Source organism: Gouania willdenowi, chromosome 8 (assembly GCF_900634775.1).
Source record: "Gouania willdenowi chromosome 8, fGouWil2.1, whole genome shotgun sequence".
NCBI lineage: Eukaryota > Metazoa > Chordata > Actinopteri > Blenniiformes > Gobiesocidae > Gouania > Gouania willdenowi.
In genome coordinates this window covers 22,966,798-22,989,650 of record NC_041051.1, presented here as the reverse complement: position 1 = coordinate 22,989,650, position 22,853 = coordinate 22,966,798, and the positions used below count along the sequence as shown (strand labels likewise).

The 22,853-nt window shown below is 39.5% G+C and overlaps 2 protein-coding genes and 1 long non-coding RNA gene across 4 annotated transcripts; 2 read left to right on the top strand and 1 right to left on the bottom strand.

Moving 5' to 3' along the window:
• Window positions 1–210: 210 nt before the first annotated feature.
• LOC114468346 (uncharacterized) lies at window positions 211–1,603 on the bottom strand. Its single transcript, XR_003674638.1, has 2 exons — window positions 1,382–1,603; window positions 211–1,274 (listed from the first exon to the last, which is right to left on the bottom strand). It is a non-coding gene; the product is annotated as an uncharacterized LOC114468346 (long non-coding RNA).
• LOC114468343 (transmembrane protein 106B-like) lies at window positions 1,131–8,663 on the top strand. 2 transcript variants are annotated; one of them, XM_028455184.1, is made up of 8 exons: window positions 1,131–1,287; window positions 3,121–3,321; window positions 4,623–4,686; window positions 4,764–4,917; window positions 5,006–5,146; window positions 5,301–5,344; window positions 7,592–7,645; window positions 8,099–8,663. In XM_028455184.1, exons 2-8 carry the CDS (start codon window positions 3,129–3,131, stop codon window positions 8,220–8,222), a joined length of 774 nt encoding a protein of 257 aa, XP_028310985.1. In that variant the 5' UTR covers window positions 1,131–1,287; window positions 3,121–3,128; the 3' UTR covers window positions 8,223–8,663. The 2 variants fall into 2 exon arrangements, with proteins under 2 accessions (XP_028310985.1, XP_028310984.1); XM_028455183.1 differs by having other exon boundaries at window positions 1,135–1,287; window positions 3,116–3,321.
• A 6,534-nt stretch (window positions 8,664–15,197) lies between these two features.
• On the top strand, window positions 15,198–20,829 carry LOC114468344 (ADP-ribosylation factor-like protein 4D). Its single transcript, XM_028455185.1, has 3 exons — window positions 15,198–15,344; window positions 17,646–18,194; window positions 20,171–20,829. The coding sequence occupies exons 2-3, from the start codon at window positions 17,751–17,753 to the stop codon at window positions 20,333–20,335; spliced, it is 609 nt and encodes a 202-aa protein (XP_028310986.1). The 5' UTR covers window positions 15,198–15,344; window positions 17,646–17,750; the 3' UTR covers window positions 20,336–20,829.
• Window positions 20,830–22,853: the final 2,024 nt, after the last annotated feature.

Sequence of the window (22,853 nt, the reverse complement as noted above, 5' to 3'; positions counted from 1 at the left end):
TCCAACATTCTGTATCTGTCAACGGATGCTGCTCATCCAACCTGACTGAGCTTGGGAGGATCTGCAGAGAAGAACAGGCCTGCCAATCTCAGAGAGAAGAAAATTTGGAGCCATAAACCTTTTAAGTTCATCATAAATGTACACAAACATCAAAAAAAGTGATTTTATTTCTGTCGGTTATGTATTGGAAGTGAATTTAAATCAGTTTGCGGCACTGTAATCTCTTTATTTGTGCAAACTAGTACTTAAAAAAGTATTTACATCAGCAAAGAGACACGCTTTGAGCTTTTGTTCACACAGTCGATGATCTATGTCTATGTACTGACACAGGAATGATTCAAAACACAAGTTTCACTTTTCATTCTGAAACAAATCCTCAAAGTAATCAGTCACTGTGTTGCACATGCATGCAACACATGCATCAGTGCACAGAATCAGTGGGTACATCATTGTAAAGAGCACTTAGACACTACACAGCCCTGCATTAAAGATGGTCAGGTTTAAAATGACTGCACGAAAACAACTAAGATGGATGAACCAACAACCCTCTGATTGTTATTTGGCTGCAGATGATTGAGGACTGGATGGCTTCAACACCCTATTCATCTTTTAAGTACATATCTTTTTTTTCCATCTGAATTTCTCAGTAGTATTTTGTTTTAAAGGTTTGCATTCATCAGAAAACAAATATATAGTTAAGCTAAAGTAGAGAGATAAAATAGACCTTACTGTACACGAGAAACAAAATAAATGAAAACAATTGGTATTGACAGTAAATAAATCACTACTACTGCACACCAACTAGACTATTGATCACTTCCTTCCTGATAATAGTAAATAACTGTTGTCTAACACAAGTATACACTTGTTTATTTTTTTAATTATTTAAACCTGTTCAAACTTATTTGAATACTTTGAATAAAAATGTATTTTAGCACATCTATATGTGTTATATACAGTACACGTCTTATAACCTATTATTACATAGTATGTTAACACACATAAATACTTACATATACAAACATAATCACCAGGAAAGTGGCATTAACTTAAAAAGAAAAAACGAACACTTTTGCATTGTCTGTAGCACTTGCAGCCTGTGAACAGCAGAGGGCGCTGATGGCCTCCAGAGCGCAGAGAGTGACGCTGTGTTTACGTCTGATGCGGAAGTGTTTCGGAGGCTGACGGAGGGTGATTTCTTCAGGTTTCTCAGCTTGTCACATCATTGTTAAGCAGGCGAGAGGCTCTTTAGGACGTCAGCACGATGGCAGCGGCTGTTTAAAGCAGGTAAGTGCAGTGGAAACACTGACACGGCACAGTCGGACGGAAATCCACCTTAGAAGCTACTTGACATGTTAGCATGTTAGACAGGACGTCGTACCTTTTGTGGAGCTTTAGCACGTTCTGTTCCTTTCCTTGTGATATGATATCATAAGTGTCATCACTAAATGTCTCCTATCAAAGTGGTTGGATATGGTCATTATTTACAGCTCAAAGTGCTCAGGCCTTCCAAACAACTAGATAGGAGAATATCCGAGGGTCAGGAACGCAGCCTGTGTTTGACAGGACATGTTTAAGTTAGTCCACGCCCACTGTTCCCATTTAACCACGCCCCGTTATGTACACCGAGTTGTCACTCACGTTGTTCGTGCGGAACTGAAAACATCAGGAGCACATCCAAACAGATGTTACAGCAGACAAAGTAGAAACAGCCCATAATATGTTTAACCTGCTGAGTCTCACCTCTACGACAATAAGCCACGCCCAGACCTGAGCATTCAATGTATCACAGGTAGGATAGCAAAGGGCATAGGGATGTAAAGGTTCACGATACGATTCTCTCACGATTTATTTTACAAAATTAGACTGTAGACAAATGATGACTGAAAAATATTCTTTTTTTCTTCTTCTAAAATAAAAATGCTGTACTATTTTCTTTTATCTTTCATTGTCAAAATAATCCCTTGATAAACGATACAAAACAATGCAATTTAATTCAAAATAAATCCTGAATGAAATAAATAAAGAAATAGTACAAATGAAGAATAAGCCTATTCATTTCAATTCTGGCTCTACAGTAAACTATGCAAAACTGCATAATAGTTCCTTTTCTTTTTAAAAGTGGAACTAAAAATGTATTTTGTGCCTTAACAATTGGACTTTAAAACAAATCTCATATCAAAGAAATAATATAAATAAACAAATTATGGCTGTCATTTTCTCTCTCTTGTTTCTCCCTTTCCTCTCTGCGCCCCTCTTACCTTGGATTTCACACGTTCTTTCTTTTTCACCTCTTTTATTGTGTCTTGGGGAAGCCAAAATGCTTCCACACTTCTGATTTAAAACACAGTGGTGCTTCCTGAATTCTAAATAGATAGCTAAATACAAAATAAAAAAATAAAACTCAATTTCAGCGTATCGATGTGACACATTTGAATACATTTTTAACTGCCTCACAATTGATCTTTACATCCCTAAAAGGGCATGAACATTTTCACAAGAATTTTGGGAATATTCATATAAAAAAACTTTTAATGGAAATATTAGATATTTATTGGAATTAACGATTAATTTTAAATAACATATATATATATGTATATAAATATTAGCATAATAAAAACAGAAAATGTAAGCCAGCGTTTTCCTGTTAATTCCCACGGAAAGTTTTCAAGTTTTAAAAATAACTAGTCACACTGTTATAACAGTCAAAAACACACCAATTTTGAACGATATCAAGCCTTTTTCTGAGCCCATTGTAAACACTGGGCTACTAGAAAGAGACAGAGTAAACACTTCAGTAACACTTGCATAGCAGCGTTCTCACTGTCTCCACAAAGAGGAGCACTTTAGAGAATCATTTGAGGAGCAAAGAAACTAGCTCAGTGTGTGACACCTGAGCTCTGAGGCCATCATTTGTGTGTTCCATCTTCTATTTGGATTCCAACACAGGCTGGAAATAAGTGTGAATAGATCTTTAAAAGATGAATTTACACACATGCCCAAATATTTCATCTCTGTAGCTTTAGCTTCCCACTGTGTGGCTCCAGGATGTGATACCGTCTAGTTTCTGTTGATTTCTTATCACTCGTCATCATAGAATGTGTCTTTGTGCTAGCAAAGTTTCAGGTATGGGGCTAACTGTTAAGATCAACGATGACGTCCAGGGCTCAGAGAACCTGTTCAGTGAGGGCACGCAGGACAATGACAAGCGGCCTCTCGTTGAGAAGGACGACAGTAGGAGGCGGAGCTCTACCAGGCCACACAGCTCAGCAGAGAGCGTGCATTGTTCCTCCTGCCAGGGCACAGGACGAATACCCAGAGGTAGCAGCATGTTAGCCACACACCGCCACTTTGCATTGAACATTGAACATTGTTATTCAGTTAAAGCTGCTTAGCCACAGAACTCATGTTTTTAAAGCTGTTCCTGTGTGTCACCCAAAAGTTGTTTCACTCAAACTAATGTAACAAGTTTTTTAAAAATTTTTTTTATTGACAAAATGTGACTTTTTGGACAAACTTTGGAAAGGTTTCGTGCACTGCATTGTAGGCTCTGGAGTCCTGTAGAAGAACGCAAAAACGTTTCTGAAGCAGAAAAGCTTCTATAAGAAGTAGTTTACTTTATTCTCAATGTGATTTCATGCGTTTCTTAGTCAGACGAGGAAGACAATGATTCACTTGAAGTAATTTTTGTTCTGTTTGTTTATCGTGTTTATCGTGACGCCACTATGATTTTGTACGTGTTCGGGTGTTTCAGTGGAAGCCGCGATTTCAACATCCGCAATTGTTTTTTAAACATAAAAACAGCAGAAATGTGACTTTGTCAGAGTTTTAGGGTCACACTAACCTCAGGAGAGTATAAGAAAAACCTTTGGATGGAATACAAGAACAGTTCAGATATGTTAGTTACAGTATGTGGTTAAAGAGTAACTAAACCCCTGCTTTCTCCTGACCTGCCACTAGGGGAGAAATTCAAAAAATGTCTTGATTATGGGCGGGGCTTTTGGAGCAGTTTAAGAAACGCCCAGTCTATACTATAAAATCTCTATCTATGCTATGCTAACTAGCTACTCATTGCTCAGCATACCTCTCCATTCACTCTTCTCTCAATCCAACCTACCCACCACAGATTGTAGAGCCCATAGGTGCTGGTTTTTATAAAAGGGCGGGGCTAATAGGGCTTGTTTGTGATGCAAGATGGTCCCAAAACGTCACATGATCTTGTTCTCAGCCAATAGCAAAATCAATTGTATTTGCTGGGTTTCAACCCATAGAGGGCAGTCACTCTGACATTTTACAACTTTAAATGACAAATTGAAATTCTTTGACTAAAATGTTGAGAGTTGGACCAGAATAAATCAACAGCACTACTATGAAAAAAGTGGGTCGTGATTTAATGACTGTGGCAAAATGTGGGTCCCAGTGTGAGACCAGTTGAGAACCCCTGGTATAAATAACATTATGGGATATTGGTGTCACATTAAGGTTGAGATATTTAGATCAAAGGGAGGCTTTCTTCACCTTCACCTTTGAAAAGCTGCTTTTGTCCCCTTTCCTCAGTCAGAAGCTTCTTTGTGAATCCGTACAGATGGAGCGATCATATCATTCCTGCTGTCATTCCTCAGGTCAGGCCAACAAGCTGCTCGCCGTGATCCCGTGTAACGACCAGAGGCTGAAGCCCAGACACACGTAAGGATCCAACACTGTATCTGTATCTGTTAGAACTATTACAGTTATTAATGTCTTGATGCCCCGCCCCCTCACAGGAAGTTGTACGTCGCCATCTCTGTTGCTGTGTGTGCTGTGATCAGCACGCTGGTGTTGTTCTTCCTGTTCCCGCGCTCTGTCCTGCTGTCTCCTGTTGCTGTCAAGTCCTCCTTCGTGTATTTCTCTGAAGATGACGTCCAGATCCACATCACTGTGAGTCCAGAGGACTAGAGGAGAGGAGGGGCAGGTAACGGTTCTGTGGTAGCGGTTCTAAGATAACGGTTCTATTGTTCCTTTGTAGAACGTGTTGAATATCACCAACCAGAATTTTGGAGTGGTACAGGCGGACAACCTGACGGTCCAAGCACTGAACGATGACACGGTGGTGGGAACGGTTTTCATTAGGAACGTCACGTCTGTCAGACCTCTGTCCACTGCAGTGGTGAGCGTTCACACACTTCCTCACAATGGAAACGCCACTTTGGACACACACACACACACACACACACACACACACACACACACACACACACACACACACACACACACACGTTCAGATGGAGAAAGACATTAATTATCCTCTCTGTTTTTTGTAGTACTCTTTCGTGATCCCAATCAAGCTGACTGACGCTGGTCTGATGTGAGCTTCCTCCTCTTCCTCCTCACTGTACTACGTTATTATGCTGCATTAGGGATCCCCTTGGTTTAAAACAAATCCTTTAAAGCGATGGGTTGGGTCCTCTCACAAATCAGGGCAACATACAATTATCTTCTGCTTTTATTTTGAAGGGGAGTCATTCATGCACATTTAGAAATAGGTGCTTTTTCCCCCCCAAAGTCCATCTTTTTCACTTTATACCTTTAGATAGTCGTAATAATACCTTGACTTTTTAAAAACAACTGTCTACCTAACGTTCCTTAGACATGTTTTTAATTAGTTAACAAGTAGTTAAGTGAATATCTTTTTTGAATCTTTTCCACAGACACTTTAATTTGAACTTTAACCTGTTTTAAAAGATAGATAGATAGATAGATAGATAAATACTTTATTGATCTCGAAGGAAATAGTCAGTTGCTCATATTCACACAAACAGAGCAGGATCTACAGAACGAAGAAGTTAAAAACACATAAAAAAGCAATAAATACATAATCGTCCAAGAGAAGTTAAGGCGCTGCAAGACAATATTCACGACATTTCCCACTCCTCCTCCTCTTCTCGTCACTGAAGTGGCTGTGTTATAAAGCCTGATGGGACGAGGTACAAATGAGTTTTTCAGTCTAAAATGTTGCCTTAGAGCAGTGGTTCACAAACTTTTACTGTTGCACCCCCCTTTAAGAAATAAAAAGTTTTCAGGGCCCCACAAAAATGGGTAAAAAAAAAGTTACCTTTATTGAAAAAGGTCAAAATTGTGATAATTTTTCAAAACTCATGACAATAGCACAACATGTGCAGCAGCAGCAGCTGAGTGAACACAGCTGCTGCTGCGCGATGCACGTGTCCTTGTGGCTTCAAATGTAACTAAGTCCGTATTTCTAGTGCAATCTAATGTTTCACCTTATCGAGGCACTGCACTTATTCCAGGGTTAGAAGAGTTAGAAGAGAAGACCAATTTGAATTGGAACACCCACATTTCAGGGCTGCTCCACCCACAGTGCGTAACTAGGATGAAGGCGCGCACCCCAAAACAGCGCTGCTGCGCGGGTTTTTGGACTTAAGCGTATGGGAGAATAGAGCCCTTAATAATGACACCTTTGGAGCTATGTTGGCATTTGTTGGATTAGGTGGAGGGATTTGGTGGGGTTAGGTAGGCTTAGGGTAATGAAGTGTCTTTGAGTGTCCAAAAAAGCAATATACAAGTTTGATGTATTATTATTATTCATGTTGTCACGGCAATTTGCGGTTGACCTCATTTGGAGGCATGATTTATTGCTCTGGTTGAATGATGGAGTCCAGGCGATGCATTGATGATTTTATAAAAAAGATTTATTATAAAATTAAATAAAAAAGGAGTAAAAAAGAAGCTTCCATCCTGAAAGAATGAAAGGCAAAAGGCTTGTGGCAGAGCAAAAAGGCAAGACCCACTCTAACTAACAGTTTCACAGCTTTAGCTTTTATACAGATAACAGAAAAAGTTCCACCCTGAGGTGAGGAGAAGGAGGGGGTCAGATGCCCAACAGTGGAAACATTTGAGGATGATGAAGACGTGTATATTATGAGGAAGATTGGGCGCCACTCTTATCTATCCTTGATAGTGTGTGTGTTCGTGTGCATGGCCGTCGGCAGAGACTCTGTGTTGCACTGAGTACAATACGATCTGTACTGTTTAATCTAACATGATTCAGCTGTTCAAAAGTGCGAGGAGTAATGGAGTCATCATGTATTAAAACATGACAAATTGTACACATGAACACACATTTGACGATATTATGATGAATATAAAAATTGCCATAACAATGTCATAATAATGACGGTGTATAGTCAACCTTATGTATAAAACTTCAAGTAAAGTGTTACCTAAAGTTCTTTGAGTGCAATTTAATTAAATTTTTAAACTATTTTTTTATGCACGATGACACCCCCCCACCGCCGCTATGATGTCACGCGCCCCCCAGGGAACCACGGCCTTAGAGTAATGTCTTGTATTATCACAATCTAAAGTGGACCATATCTCTTGGTTTCTAAAAGGTTTGTAGGTCCCTGGACTAAATACTGATAAGTCCAGCTCTAAACCGGGTGATGTAATGTGTGATGGCTTTGGTTCATATAATTATTGTTTTATGTACTGGCAGAAAGTAATCAGACTTTTTAAATATTTGTAACTGTTTGTTTCTGTGTGTGCTGCTATTCAACGTTTCATCAGATATTTTGTCTGTTTTCCTCCACAGTGAATATTGTAAGAACTCTTTCATCTCTGTGCACATTGTGTATCTCCACCTTCAGTAAGTACACACCTTAAGTGAGACACAAACGCCACAACTAAACATTGTAAAGACAGTAGAATAATGTCATTCTATTGTTCAAATTAAACGGATGTATAAAAAGTTGACGAATGAAAACTACAGACATCTGTTGACATCTATAACAAGCAAAATTGTTTTTTGTAACAAACAAAATTATTTTCATAATGTTGTACCTGTTATAATGTTAAAATTTAAAAAAAAAAAAAAAAAAAAATCACATAATTGATTGGCAATCATTCACTTGGACATTCTTTTGTTTAACAAAAAGGGGCGTGTAAAATAAGACTCGGTCTTCAACATGCTCCTATTCTGACATGTGAAAAGTACTGACTGTCAATTATAATGCTGATATTGTGAACAGGATTACATGGAAGAATACATTTGATTTGATGTAATCTAAACCCCGATGGCTCACCACTGTCTCTCCTGCAGGATATCCATGAAGGTCTTCTACCTGACCCACTACGAGCAGCTCTCCCTGGAGACGTACGAGTACATCGACTGTGGAGCGAACACCACCACCCCTCACAGTGTGCTACCTCCTTCCTCTGCTTAGGTTTGACATGAGTAAACGCACAAAACGATAGCTGTGTGTGGATGAGCAGTGACCTGTTTGTACTTTAACTACCAGCGGACACGAGTTAGATAAGTCTGCCTCTGTCGCTTCTCTTTAGATATTTAACTTAATTATTATTATTATTATTATTATTATTATTATTATTAATAATGTTTGAAGTCTGCCAATGATCACTGATGATGAAGTGCTTATTAAACCTGTGACTAACACAAATGAACTGTTTTTGTATGAGAGATGAACGAGAGGAAACTCTGATGTCATTCTTTGATGCAGGAACTAAATCAAACCATATGGGTTTAACATTGATTTGAACTGAAGGAGCTGTGGAAGACCTCCTCTGTTAATAACATTAGGATGGTGTAACGCCCGAGGAGACAAAGCCTGAATGATGAGAGAATGAGAATCCATAAGAAATTGGAATCATCTGTGGTTTTTTTTTTTTTTTTTTTGTAGAATGAATCCAGCATCACCTCAAAACAATTTTTGTGCTCATTAACTTTAAATCTGCAGAACAGCTTTGGAAAGGCTAAACATATCAGTGTAAGAGATATCGCTTTTTATAAGGACGTCTTTAGATTTGATCTTGTTTGAATGAGCTTGATTAGTTGGTCTTCTTAAAGCAGAGATCAGCAACTTTTATCACAGTGACAAAAAATGTGATTGTCTGATTTAAGAGCCACATTACGGTTTAGTCTGTTTTTGTGATCATTTTTTTATGGAGTTTTGTGCAATAATTTAGTTGTTTCCACATTATTTTGGTGTCTTTTTGTGGTTGTTGTCTCATTTTTGTCGTCATATTGTGTGTCTTTGTTGTCATTTTCTTGTGAGGTTTTCATGGATCTGAAGTCATTTCATAAATGGCCTTAAATGTATTCTGCACACACACACACACACACACACACACACACACACACACACACACAGACGTACACGATCCACTGCACTATGTTCACAACTTTTATTAAAAGTTATTATTCTTTAGTAGATGAGTTGGTTTGACGTAAATGTGCGTTGAAATCTTCACATCAGGCTCTGAAAGTGTTCACAGAAGTCACACCACACATTGATGTTAAACTTTTCTAAAGCTTTGATATCTGAAAGAGTACTGATTGTTTGTTTTATATTCTTAATAGTAATAGATCTAATGTGGTCTCCTCGCTGACATGATATAGATGTGTAGACCACACAGAGGTGATGGGATCCTCCTCCTCTTCTTCACCACTGCTGCTTGTACTGCAGGGACTAAAACACGAACACATGCATCACATCATTTTCTGCATCAATTGGTCAGACTTAACAGTTTTATGCTAACACCACTGGTTTATACTGATACCACACAAAAGTATGGACTTTATTTCTAGTGCACGAGAACTGTAGAGTTAGAGTTTTCCAGTCGTTCCTCCCACTTTGAAACAGTCAAAGAAGTCTGAAACTGTCACATACTGAGTATCTGTGAGGGATCTTAGCACCGTGGGAGGCTGCTTGGCTCCGCCCACACTGAGGACACAGAGGATCTGCTGATGACAAAACATTGAAACGTAAACACGTTTATCAGCAGTTTGAACATTGATCATTATGAGCTAATCCCGCACTTATATCAGGATTTATATCAGTCCCTCAGCTCTAAATACATCAACCTTTTTTTTTTTTTAAGCATCAAACCCTTCTTTGTTTCTATTGCGGTCCACGTCTTCCCCTCTTTCCAACATCTCTTCCTTGCTCACACATTCTCAAATGACTTTTTTTCAGTTAGAAAAACAATTTTTACCAAAAACAACGTCCCATCCATGTGGTCAAAAGTCTGATTAAAACAAATGTTGAGTTGCAGGTGAAAGAAAACGAAGTAAACAAACATATTCAGTCTCTGTACTAAAGCTACAGAGACTGTAGAAGCTAACAGGTTAGAATAGACGGCCTTTCTTCAATCATTCAGGGTTGAAAAAATGTTTACTACAACAAGCAACGATCCAACTGCACAAAGAAGTGATCATCCAATACAAACCTAAAGCAGAACGTGTGTTACCTGGAGCTTGTGTTGTTTTAGACTCACTCTGCTCACATGGTTCAGCCTGGGCTTGAAGCAGCTGTGAGGACAACAATGAGTTTTTAGTACATTAAGAGAACAGAAGTATTAGTAATATCAACTTTAGTTAGTGAATCAAAGTATGTTTAACGGCTTAAACCCTTTGGTTTCCTGCTCAAACTAAACACAACCAAAATGCACAATGATTGCATTTGGTTTGTGGACATTGACATTGTTCCAGTATCACAACCAACAGCTGAAAGTGCCACGACACTTGTAGACAGAGACTTTATTTATTCCTTTGGGTTGGCGCAGACATAGGACAGTCAGAAGAAAAGCACTAAACACAAACGTTAAGTTAGAATTTAGAAACTTAGAGTTTAGACATCCAACAGAAAACTGCCAAACCATGTGAAAATTACATTTTAAGGGGTTTTCCATGTGTGAGTCAAGAACAGTAAACATTGTATAAAGTAACACACTGCACATCCTTTTGCCTGCTAACATGGAACAACCCAGAATAAGATTAAAAAAAAATGGCAGAGTATCAATATACCGACATTTTATCCGTACGCAGCGCCCCATTTGGCCAGTTTAGGTCACGTGACTAAACCTAACCCTAACCCTAAAAATTGTTGCAATATAGGGTTATAACCTAAACCTAATCCTAACCCTAAAACGCTACGTACGTGTACTTCGGTAACCGTACCAGTAGCACTAGGGGTTGTCAGTACGGCAACCGTACAAATAGACATTTTCTAAATAAATACATAACACATCTTTGGACCAGAAGAGTAAAACTTGACATTTTTAAACAACACTAAAGAAAATAAAATGCTTTGAACTGAATTATCCTGGGTTTAAAGTATGTTGGAGTCAAATCTGAATCGTCTCTGAGTTAGAAATCAGAAACACGAGGCAGGTTGACCCCTTGCCAGGTGTCCTGTGTCTCTTCTCAGTTTCCCGTCACTTTTCCACTCGCTCAGTTACTCAGTGAGCAGACACAGAAGAAGACACAAGTCTATGATTTCAGACGAGCTCCAGCACTGACGCAAACCTTTAGACACTTCTGCTTTAGCAATCATAGAATATCCTAAAGTTCTTCTTAAATACTCTAATATTATGAAGAGATTATTGGGATCTCAAACAGAAAGAAACACACACACACTTAGCTGTACATCATGGTTGCGATTGTGTGAAAGTGCAGTAATATAAATGAGTGAAATAGTAGAAATGTGACAGTATTTCCTGCATTCTTCATCTCATTTGTCTCGGGTCAATTTATCTATTTATTTAAAAAAAAGTCATTGGACTTCACAACAACACCACCAACAAAAACCAGTAACATTTACCTGCTGTTTGCCTCGGGCCATGCGGCGGTCTAGAGCGTGCTGACGCCGTCTGGCCTCCCAGTGCATCGCTGACATCCTCGTGTACAGAAACTAGAGACACAGAAGATCATGGAAAGCATTGATTTCTAAACATCTAAAAAGAAGAGGAAACCCTCCTTTGAGTTATGATCCAGAAACCAAATATAAGTCCTACTTTTCAGGGATTGAAATGAGTTTCAGTTACTGTTCAACATTCAGCAGGATTGAGGATTTCTTACTTTCATGAAGGAGAAATGAGGTGAAAATGCTCCGTCATGGTTCCATTAGTGATGATGGTCAAACTCCTTTTTTTACTCACTCTGAGGATGGAACTGATCCATCTGCAGCTACCTGATACTTCCAACTACTCTGATTACCTACCTGTGTCACAATGAAGGCCTATCACTGCTGACTGACGTGCACATCCTCTGTGCACGTCAGTCAGCAGCTTGGCTTTAGTACGACCGTCAGGCTTTTTATTTCATTCAATGGTTTGTCTTTCTGTTCCACTCCTGTACAGGTTCACTGGGTTTACTGGTGCATAGAGACCCACTGACTCACATTTACAGATGCCATTCATCCACAGTTACCAGCAACAATCCCAACAAGCCCAGTGTTCCCAGTGAGGGACACACAGGCTCTATATGAGACAGAGGAACTAACCACAACACATTCAACATATGCCACTCCCTCAGTGTTACCATGTGACCTGAACTACAAACAAGTCAGATAATAACACTGATCAGACACAAAGTTAGTCCAGATCTTAGAACTGAGAGTAGAAGAGCAGGAGAGAACCTTACCTGATGTGTGTTTTCCCTTAAGCAGAGGAGAACTGGTTCACTCTGAGGTGTCACTCTCACACTGCTGACCTGGTTAAGGAGCTTCCTGGTAACACAATGCCCTGTGGAGCAGATCCGTTGGGCAGTGTGTCCATACGTGGACACATTTCCCTTCTGATATCAGACCCAAGCAGCTTCTGAGACTCTCCGACACATAGTGGCAGGGTGGAAGATGCAGCCAGTGACAGCTGAAGACACAGGTCTACAGGACAGATGTATGGTTTAGAGACAGTGGACACAGGAGGCTGAAGTGGAGCTGCTGAGCTGAGCATGTGCAGGTTTCCACTGACAGGATTGGCTCTGGGTCTCAGTGGGACAGCTCATGTTGGACAGTTGGTGGGAAAGTGGTTTGTATTTAGGTGATCACTGTGTAGGGGAAATGATGCTGATGATGGAGCTACAAGGAGAAGAGGAAGGAGGACACAGAGAGGCTTAGAGGAAGATCACAGTTGTATCATAGTATCACCCATCTGTCCAGTCCAGTCTGTCCAAATGAGCTGCATTTGCTGCTGCTGACTACAGAGGGCGATGTGACTCTATAAATTGTGTGTGTGTGTGTGCGTGTGTGTGTGTGTGTGTGTGTGTGTGTGTGTGTGTGTGTGTGTGTGTGTGTGTGTGTGTGTGTGTGTGTGTGTGTGTGTGTGTGTGTGTGTGTGTGTGTGTGTGTGTGTGAAGTATGTAAGTAGCTTTTTCATGGATGGTTTACATGGGAGCTTTAATTCCTCCTTAATTCAGAATAAAAGTTAAATCTTTAAACTGACCTTGTAAACACTCATTTCCTAATGCAAATTTATTTCTGAATTACACACACACAAATGCTATTTATTATTATTATTATTATTATTATTGTTATTATTACTCGCCATAGTTACAAATGTTGCTCACTGAGAACACCTGCTGGTCATTGTTTTTATTTTTTTTGCGCAGTCACTCTGTAGATTCTCCGCAGTTTCAACTTATCCTGTAGTTACCACGACTACCTGTCAACATTGAGCGGTTCTACAAAGCTGCATTTAAGACAATTTCATGAAATAATTCATGAACAGTATCATTGCAGTCCAAACAAATCTGACATTACACACCCTTGAACCAAGCGGCAGCCATGTTGAAAGTCTCAGGACAATCTGAGCCTGATGCACTGAAATATTTGAGGAACACACGCACAGAGGTTCCTTGCTTTATAGACAGATAGATAGATAGATAGATAGATAGATAGATAGATAGATAGATTGATAGATACATATAAGAGGATTAGAATTCCCCTTTAATTGAAGGGTTCTAAAAGCACATTGTACACTTTTTTTTTTTCAACTCAGAGGCATGTCATCATGTTTGTAACAATGAGCAGCCTTGTGCATTGCCTTATGCTATAAAAACATAATTTCCTGCGATTACTCAGCTTTGAAGGCCCAAAGCAGCCGGTTTGCTTTGTGGAATCTGATTTACTGTGATGAACGCTTGAATATAGGACACATTTTGGTTTTATTAAAGTCAAATTTGGACAATTTGAGATTATTTGAGATTCCATAACAGAAAGAATATGTTGGACCAAATCCAGGCTAAGGACCTTTTTTGTGCCAGTTAACATTTTCTACTGCTTGTGTGTTTTGTGTGGGTGATCCACTTTCCTCCCACGGTCTACAAACATGAATGTTAATGTAACTATTGGAGGTGGAATATCAACAAATCACTGGAATCTGGGATTTCTTTTGATGCATTACATTATTATGTCCTCTGTAGACGGAAACAGTAATGATCATATGTAAACAGATTTGTTGAAGAAGGTTTGTTGCTTTTAATGGAATATGGGAACAATACAATGCAGACGTGGGCAGCAGGCAGCTCGGGGGCCACATGTGGCCCTCAGTCTAATTCTGTGCAGCCCCCAAAGTAACCAAAGTAACAAAAAAAAACTCACAACAGTACATAAAAGTAGACAAAACAAAAATACACAAAATGACTCCAAAAATGCACAAAGGGACAATGAAAACATACAAGTGGGCTACAGAAATACTCAAAAATAATAAAAACAAAAACACACAACATTACAGCAAAATACACAAAAACAGCAAAAATACACAAACATTCTACAAGACAAATGCATAAAATGGACAAGAAAAATACATAAAACGATTGCATAAAGCATCCAAAATGACAGAAAAATACCTAATAAGGACAAAAAGACTCAAAAATGCACAAAATTATAACCAAAAATACTAATGTACAGCAGAATGCAGAAAAAGGACAAGAAAAATACACAAAAAGGGCAACAAAATGCACAAAATGGCAGCAAAATGATAATAATAGCAAATATACACAAAGTACACAAGAAGAATACACACAAAACAACAAAAATAGAGCATGACAGAAAAATATACAAAACAACAGCAAAAACACACAAAACGGTTACATTAAAAAAAAAAAAAAAGATAAATTGACAACAAAAACACAAAACGTTATTTGTAGTTTCCTGTGTTAATATTTGAACTGGTCATTATTCTAATGCTGACATGAATGTTGATCATGTGACCCTCAGATCAGATACAATCACACGTTTGTGGGTCCGCTGTGATTAAACTTGACCATCAATTCAATCACAAAATAAGAAATAATCCAAATATTCAACAAACTGCCCGAAAGAAGAAAAATAATAACAGACTAGAGGCATTCTGTGTTTGACATCTGTTTTCATCCAATCACTGGCGTTCTCTGTGTATAAGCCCCTCCCCTGGGCGGAACTTGCCGCTACGTGTCTCTGCTCAGCTTTCAGTCAGTGTCCGTGTAACCGTCAGAGAAGCAGGAGCTAAAGCTGGAGCTAAAGATGAAGTGGATTCTCTGAGTATTTCACAGAAGAATATCATACACGGTGAGCCCTGCGTGCATGTTGGTGCGTGTGAGTGAATGCTAAAGCACGATTAGCAAATTCGAGGCGAGGCTTCGTAGCAGCACTTGACTAAGTTACCGTGTGTGTGTGTGCGTGCGCGTGTGTAAAATATGGTGGAAAACGGTCTTTTTTTGTTTGTTCAACATGAGTTTACTTCTCATCTTGGTTTAAAAGCCTTAGTGTTTCTGTTTTTAACAACATGTTTGCTGCTTGTGTGAAGAGTCCTCCCATTCATCCCAGTGTTTCCAGCTTCTACTGACGATCCTGCTGGAAAAACCAACAGTGCAGCTGCTGAAAGCTCAGCATTTATGCTGACAACACTGTGCGATTTTTTTTTTTTTGGCCCATTTTGAGCCGATTTTTGACTCGTGCATCTATTTTTGGGATCGGGCCAAGTCTCAGCTAAATCGTGTTTGAAATCCTGGTCGGCCCTAGGGGTGTAAATCACCAGCTTCATCACGATACGATACAATGTTTGCCGATATCACAGTCTGTTACGATTTCGATTCGATTCACAAGCCTGCGACGGATGTGATGTGATGTCATATGTCCATCTCACACAATCATTTACATGTATATCAACTCCCAAAAAAACAACTGAAATATGATTTGACCATTTTATTTCTAAGGCATTAAATAAACAGTGTAAACACCATTCTGTAACAATTAACAGACTTTGAATTGTGTGAGTGATAAAAAGTGTCTAATAGTTTTATTTAAATTACTACGTTGCAGTACGTTTTTAATAATACAAAAATATCGCTTTAAATACAGATGATTTCACTGTAACAAACTGTAACCAGATGGGGAAAAAGGTGTCACTGGCATGTTTTTATCAATAGTATTATTATTATTTTAACATTGACATGTTAAAGTATGAAAACATATTTTAAGGGGCGTATGATGAATTTGTGTAAAACAAAAATAACCACATGGTTTATTTGTTTTGATTTGGTTTTAAAACAGAATAACCAAAGAACGAAGGGTACACGGATAATAATGCTACATATATGGTTTTGATACCATTTTTTTCTTCTTTAATATTAAATAAATATCTTAAGTTGACTTCCGGACACTTATTATTCAGTAGTCCTGTTTATTTACATGAACAGACGCCGTTTGTTGTGGGGAGTTTGTATAAATCATCAACATTTAGAGCACGGATCGAATACTGAAAGTGTCAGATCTCAGTTTATGTGTCTGTACAGTCACGTGCGTGCTAAACCCCTAGCAAAACAACCTTATTCAACCCAATTCTTATTGTCTTAAAGTCAGCATCACTGCTATAGCGCTGCGTTTTCATTATTATTTCATTTCCTGATATATAGTTAATCATTTTTACCTCTTTCCTCATGTGGCTTTTTCTCCATGACTCCTCTCTTTGCCGAGCAACAATGTAAATGATGCAGCTTTCGTGCCGCTCTCGGTTTACTTTCGCGTCTTCTTCGTTGGTGATTTATAGCGCTTGGCTCCACATTCAGGAAGCGGCAGCGGGGCATTACTGGTCAGCGGCTGCATAGTACCAAGTACAAATGTAGGTGGCAGCAGGGGTTGCAAGGGTTTGTTGTCGCATGGCTTTTGCTAAGTTATGCCACCATCCCCGCGCAGGAAATGGTGGCACGGACGTACAGGCGTGCCATGTGAATTTCAAAATAAAGGCGTATCTTAAAGATGACAATGTTTATTGATGTTTTCATTGTGCATCGATGTAATTGAATTGTTAATTAATAAATCAATGTGGATCAATGTGTTGTTACACCACTAGCCACCCCTTGTGAGGGTATCGTGCTGCTTGACCGGCTTATGTCTAACCCTCACCCTGCGCATGGGCAAACACCGTAGGATCGCTGTAAAATTGATGGACCATAGTGCTCACGTCTAACCAACCAGTTCCTGGTCCATCACATCGCTGCCATTTCTTTTTTGAAGCTCTTTTTGCTGAGATTCGCGAGTGTCTATCCACTTCCAGGTTCTTCTTCTTCTGTTTTAATGGCGACTCTTCAGAGTTCTTCTTCTTCTAATTTTTATGTTAAGCCCGACGTGTCGTGTCGGTCTGTAGAGTATGAGAACATGAATCGTGAGCTGCGAACATTCGGACTCTGCAATTGAGTTGCACAATTTGAGCTAGGGCTGAGTACGATGATTGAAAAAAAATTACACAGTGTTTTCTCACCATTACTGGTGTGACTGATGCTCAGTTCTATGGAGTAAGGCTCCTACTGACATATCTGTCCCTCGTCGTGTCCTTGTTTAATGTGTTGTCCTCTTTCTGTCTGTCTGTAGGTTGTTGATGGCTGTAGTCAGGCAGTCTGTGACACCCCTCATTAAGTGCTAAACAGCCTCACTCAGACCGTGTCCTACAATAAAGTGAACACAAAAGACTTCATCATGGGGAACCAGCTGACAGAGATCGCCCCCAGCTCTGCTTTCCTCCCGGGCTTCCAGTCGTTGCATGTCGTGGTGATCGGTTTGGACTCTGCTGGGAAAACCTCGCTGCTCTACAGACTCAAACTGTGCGAGTTTGTGGAGACCATTCCTACCAAAGGGTTCAACATGGAATGGATTAAAGTCCCGATCGGGAACTCCAAAGCCAGCACGAGCACGTTCCAGGTGTGGGATGTCGGAGGTCAGGAGAAGCTGCGGCCGCTGTGGAAGTCCTACACCAGGAGGACGGACGGGCTGGTGTTTGTGGTGGACGCAGCTGAAGCGGAGCGCATGGAGGAGGCCAAGGTGGAGCTCCACCGCATCAGTCGCTCAGCAGAGAACCACGGCGTGCCCGTGCTGGTGCTGGCAAACAAGCAGGACTTGGACAAAGCCATGTCAGCGTCTGAGGTGAGAACTTCCTGTCTGTGTAGTATCTTATTCTCACTGCTGAGAATTACAGCAGAAAGTAGATACTGATATTGATCCGATAAATCAGCAGGAATCCTACAGACTTTTATCGCCTACTCTCTAGTGTGGAATGTTAGAAATGTTCTTGATCAACTGATACTCAGAGAACAATAGCCAGTAGATAGGAGGCAACCTGAGCCATTGATTAGACATGAGTCTGGAATGGAGTGCTTGTATCAGAGATCTTAGATGCAGGCTGATATAATCCTAAACCAATAGCTTGCCTCTCAGTTTGGTTTGTTAGTTGTATTTCTGTAAAATATTTGAAAATAGATTCAGTCATTTCCAGGGCCTTTAAGGCTGCATTTACACCAGTTTAGTCGAATGGGCGGAGGACAGCATGTAATTTATAAGAAGAGTCTCTCATCTATACTGTATGTCAGAGTGTGCAGAAACCTCAGCCTTCTCAGTTTGTTCTTTCACAAAACTCAACAATAGAGCAGCAACAAATTGCCTTGATTTTGGTTTTTAAAGCCCTGTTTTGCACCTTTGCAGGTTCTCCTGTCCACCCACAATGCTGTGCACTCATCCGAGAGCATTTTATTGAATTTATTTGTTATTCAGCTTCAGCCTGAGTTACATGATCTGATTAAGTCACTTTGTACTTGTTTATGGTCGTCAACAAATTTGGAAGTTTTTGACAAACCCGAAATTCCACATTTTCTCGGCTAAAGGTCTGTTGAAAATCGTCTACTTTTAATGAGGAGCTGCTTACTGTTATTAAATAACTATTAAATGAGCACAAACTGTTCTTATTGGGCCTCACACAGTAGAATGAATGAAGGCTTCCCACAACATAAAAAGATGATTGTCCTGTTTTTAGTGTCACTTTTGACTCCCTCTAACTGAAGGAGCAGTTCTGCTGTCAGTCGTATGAATTAAGAGAGGAAATAAAGCCTGGTGTTCTTTACACTCCTGGCCATTTAAACAGCATTTATTCCAGTTACTTGTTTGAAATTTGATCCAAATATGATTGTTACGTGGACTGAGCAAAATATTATTCACCGTTTAACCTTTTTCTACAAAGACGAAGCTGTTGAAATTGATCATTACATTATAATCTATTCATTTTGTCTGAGGTTTTCAGTTAATCAGGGCAGAGTTTGTGTTTAGCCTTAAACCAGCTGCTCAGTCAGTGTTTAGTTTAAGGTTAGTTTAGTGAAGCAACCAAAAACATTCACTTAAAATGTCCTTGACGTTACCTACTGTCATTAATTTAATATTCATACACACACTGAGATCACGTAAAATTTGTCATCCAGATGTTTGCTACAATTGCTAAGGCTAACATTAGCCCACCTGTTACACAGTGTAAATATGATATTGTCCCAAAACCTTTTGGTGAGGGTTACATCTGTGTAGAAGAGATATTTACATTTCAGAAGGAGAAGTCCGTCACATCGTCACATATTATGTCAGATTTAGTTTTCCCTCATTTACCAGGACAAATGTGTAAATGTGAGATTATAATCAGTGTCAGATTGTAACTTCTGCTTGATCTTGTTTAAATAGATATTATTCAAAATAATACTAATAATATTGTCATTTCCTTTTCAGAAAATGAATTTTGTATTTTGCGTCCTCTGTTGTGTAGTTCCAATGGTTGTATTCTGTAGCTCATGCTTTGTTTGGGGTGTGTGACATCCCCTCTCCCTTCCTGTGAAACAGATAAGCTCTTGATCTGCTCAGCAGTGTGTACTCGCTGATGTTGGGTGTATAATCTGTGGTTAGACTTTTCTGGTGTGGTGACGCTAACCACATTAGATTACAGGGTGGGGCTTTGGCTCCACTGCCAAATACAACTCTGCGTTTTCTTCGTTGAAAGTTTTCTTCGACTCCTTGGTTTTTCTCTCCTTTGGCTTTGTGAGTTAGTTTAGTTGTGACTAACCTCCATTCTCTCTCTTTGTGCGTTTCAGGTGGAGAAAGTACTTGCCCTTCATGAACTGAGCTCATCCACGCTGCACCACACACAAGGCTGTTCAGCGCTGGATGGACGGGGCCTACAGCCCGCCCTGGAAAATCTCTACGAAATGATCCTAAAGAGGAAGAAGGTGTTACGACACAGCAAGAAGAAAAGATGAAGGCTTTGACTCTTGAAAGGGTTTCGACCCTTGTGTCTGTGACATTTGTGAGGTCTACGGGAACTTTTCAGACTCTGGTGTCCTCCGTTATTTAGCAGGCACGTGGACACTCTGAGACTGTGACCTGCTTGTCCCATTCCTTTCCTTCATGGTCAGATGGAGAAAACTGCAGTGCAGTAAACGCTCACTGATGCATAGAAGGATGTTTGTCTTTGTAACGAACCTGAGCCAATCAGATCCTCACCTTCATTCTTTGTCATTAGGTCAATAAATTGCATGAAGATTACCTAACACTAGAGCTAGGCATGTCATTATTTTATCTTCTAAAGGCTTACATGTTCCTCAAAGTCACACTGAAGTTTCTTGTTTTGTCACATTTCAAAAAAAGTCATATTTATCACAGTTGGATCTGCATTTAAAGGTTGAAGGTCAATGTTTTCTGTACATATTTTGTAAAAAATCAGAAAAAGTCAATAAATTATTTTGCAGCATTTTGAAAATTGTTGGAAGCGGGTTTTCTTTCTTTACGATCCATGTTCAGACTGGTTTGTATCATTGGTACTGAGCTCCTGATGGTTTCCACTAAGAATACATTGGTTTATTAGAACCATCGTTACCGGTCCTATACGGTTTAGGTTGGACATAAAAACAATGCAGACATCTGCCCTTTAAAGAGGGACTAAACACTGAAGTTTGGGCTGGAAATTCAAAGAAAATGTCTTGAATGTGGGAGGGGCTCCTGGAGCAGTTAAGCCAAGCCCAGTCTATACAATAACATCTCCACAGAACAATCTATGCAATGCTACCTAGCCACTCAATACTCCTCTCTATTTACAGTTCTCTTAATCCAACCTATTCATTACTGATTGTAGAGCCACAGGTGATAGTTTTTATAGATGGGGCGTGGCTCACCGTGCCGTAACAAACCACCATTATAAGCCAATAGAAAAATTCTATTGTAATCGCAGTTTCAATCCATTAAAGGTAGTCAATCACATTTTTACTACAAAAGACACCAAAATTAAAGACTTTTAAGCATCGATGAGAATCAGACAACATGACTTCATACCAAATCATTTGTTTTCAGCAAAAAAAAAAGCTAGAGCTCCAATTCTTATGCTGTTAGTAAAATATTTCTATGTACGAACGCCTTGAAGGGAAAAAGTGATCTTAATGGAAGCTTCTTCTTTGTTTGTTAGGAAACAAATCTTTGGATGGATGTTAAACTTTAGGTGACATTGGTGTTTGACTGTTAACCAATGGTAGAATAGGCTGGAAGAACATGTTCTCAGGGCTTTACTATCTGAAATACTTCACATCATATTCTTTACACAGTTACAGCTTTAACTAGAAATACTCCATTACTTTCCATATTGGATGCTGACACCTAAACGCTGGTTCGCAACTCTTTCACAGGACAAACCTCCATGTTTTGGTTTCCCTGAGGTTCTAAAGTTTACCACTATCCTTAATTTAGTCAAATAATTGATTTCTATTGGATAGGATCCAAATGTAGTCCATGTTATTTATGTTTAGGGATCAAAGTCAGTTTGGACAAAGTGCTTCAGTTCTTCCTCGTGTACTCATAATCTGAACGTCGGTGTCCTCGGGCTGGATGGAGATTCCTCTGTGATCCTCTGTTCTTCCTACAGCTGACTCTCCTCCTTGATCCCATTATAGAGTTCTTCTCCAGCACACTGTGCCTGTGCTTCTAGGTCACCTTTCATTATGTTGACTTTATTTACGTCTCATATTTAGTTTCTCTGCTTTCATTAAAGCAGGAGCTCTGTTTCACACACAGATGAATACGTGTCTAAAGACTGGTGCAACAGCCCCACGAGGACACAATGGAGACTAAAATGAGGATGAAGATGTTAATTTGTCAAGTGTCTGAAAGGTTTATGGAAAAGATCCCAGTAACATGGAAGACATTCCATATACTTTGTTAAAAATGCATCACACGTCCATCTACTGTACATTGCGTTGCTTAATAAGTAAATAAAACCCTGGGAGTGGATTTAAAGAAACAGAAATCATGTGCCATGTTCATGTGATTATGTTCAGATTCCAACGACCAGAGAAGGTTCAAATAATGGCCCTCAGCTTGAACACCATTAACACTTTGTCAGTAAATGTGTGTTTGAAAAAAACGCTTCTTTGAAAAGTAAAATGTGTGTTCCGACGTTGTCATGCTGTTGTCCTTTGACGACCAAACCTCAACCAAGCCTTTTTCATCCTCGTCTGTACTCGTTCAAAGCTGAGTCATGTTTTCTAACTGAGCTCAGAGGAAGAAGAAGCTTCGTCAAAGTGATGCTCCTCACATGAGTTAACCATGTGTGTGGGCTGAAGGTTCAGTGGCTCTGATTAGTAAAGGAACCTGTTCACCCTTTAACTCGCCTCAGTGACCTCCAGCCAACATCACACTTACTAAATAAGCTTTGTAAAGCTCTGGAATGTAAAAAAAAAAAAAAAAAACAGGCTTTTGTTTAAAGTGCATGAGATTCAGAGAGTGAAGCAT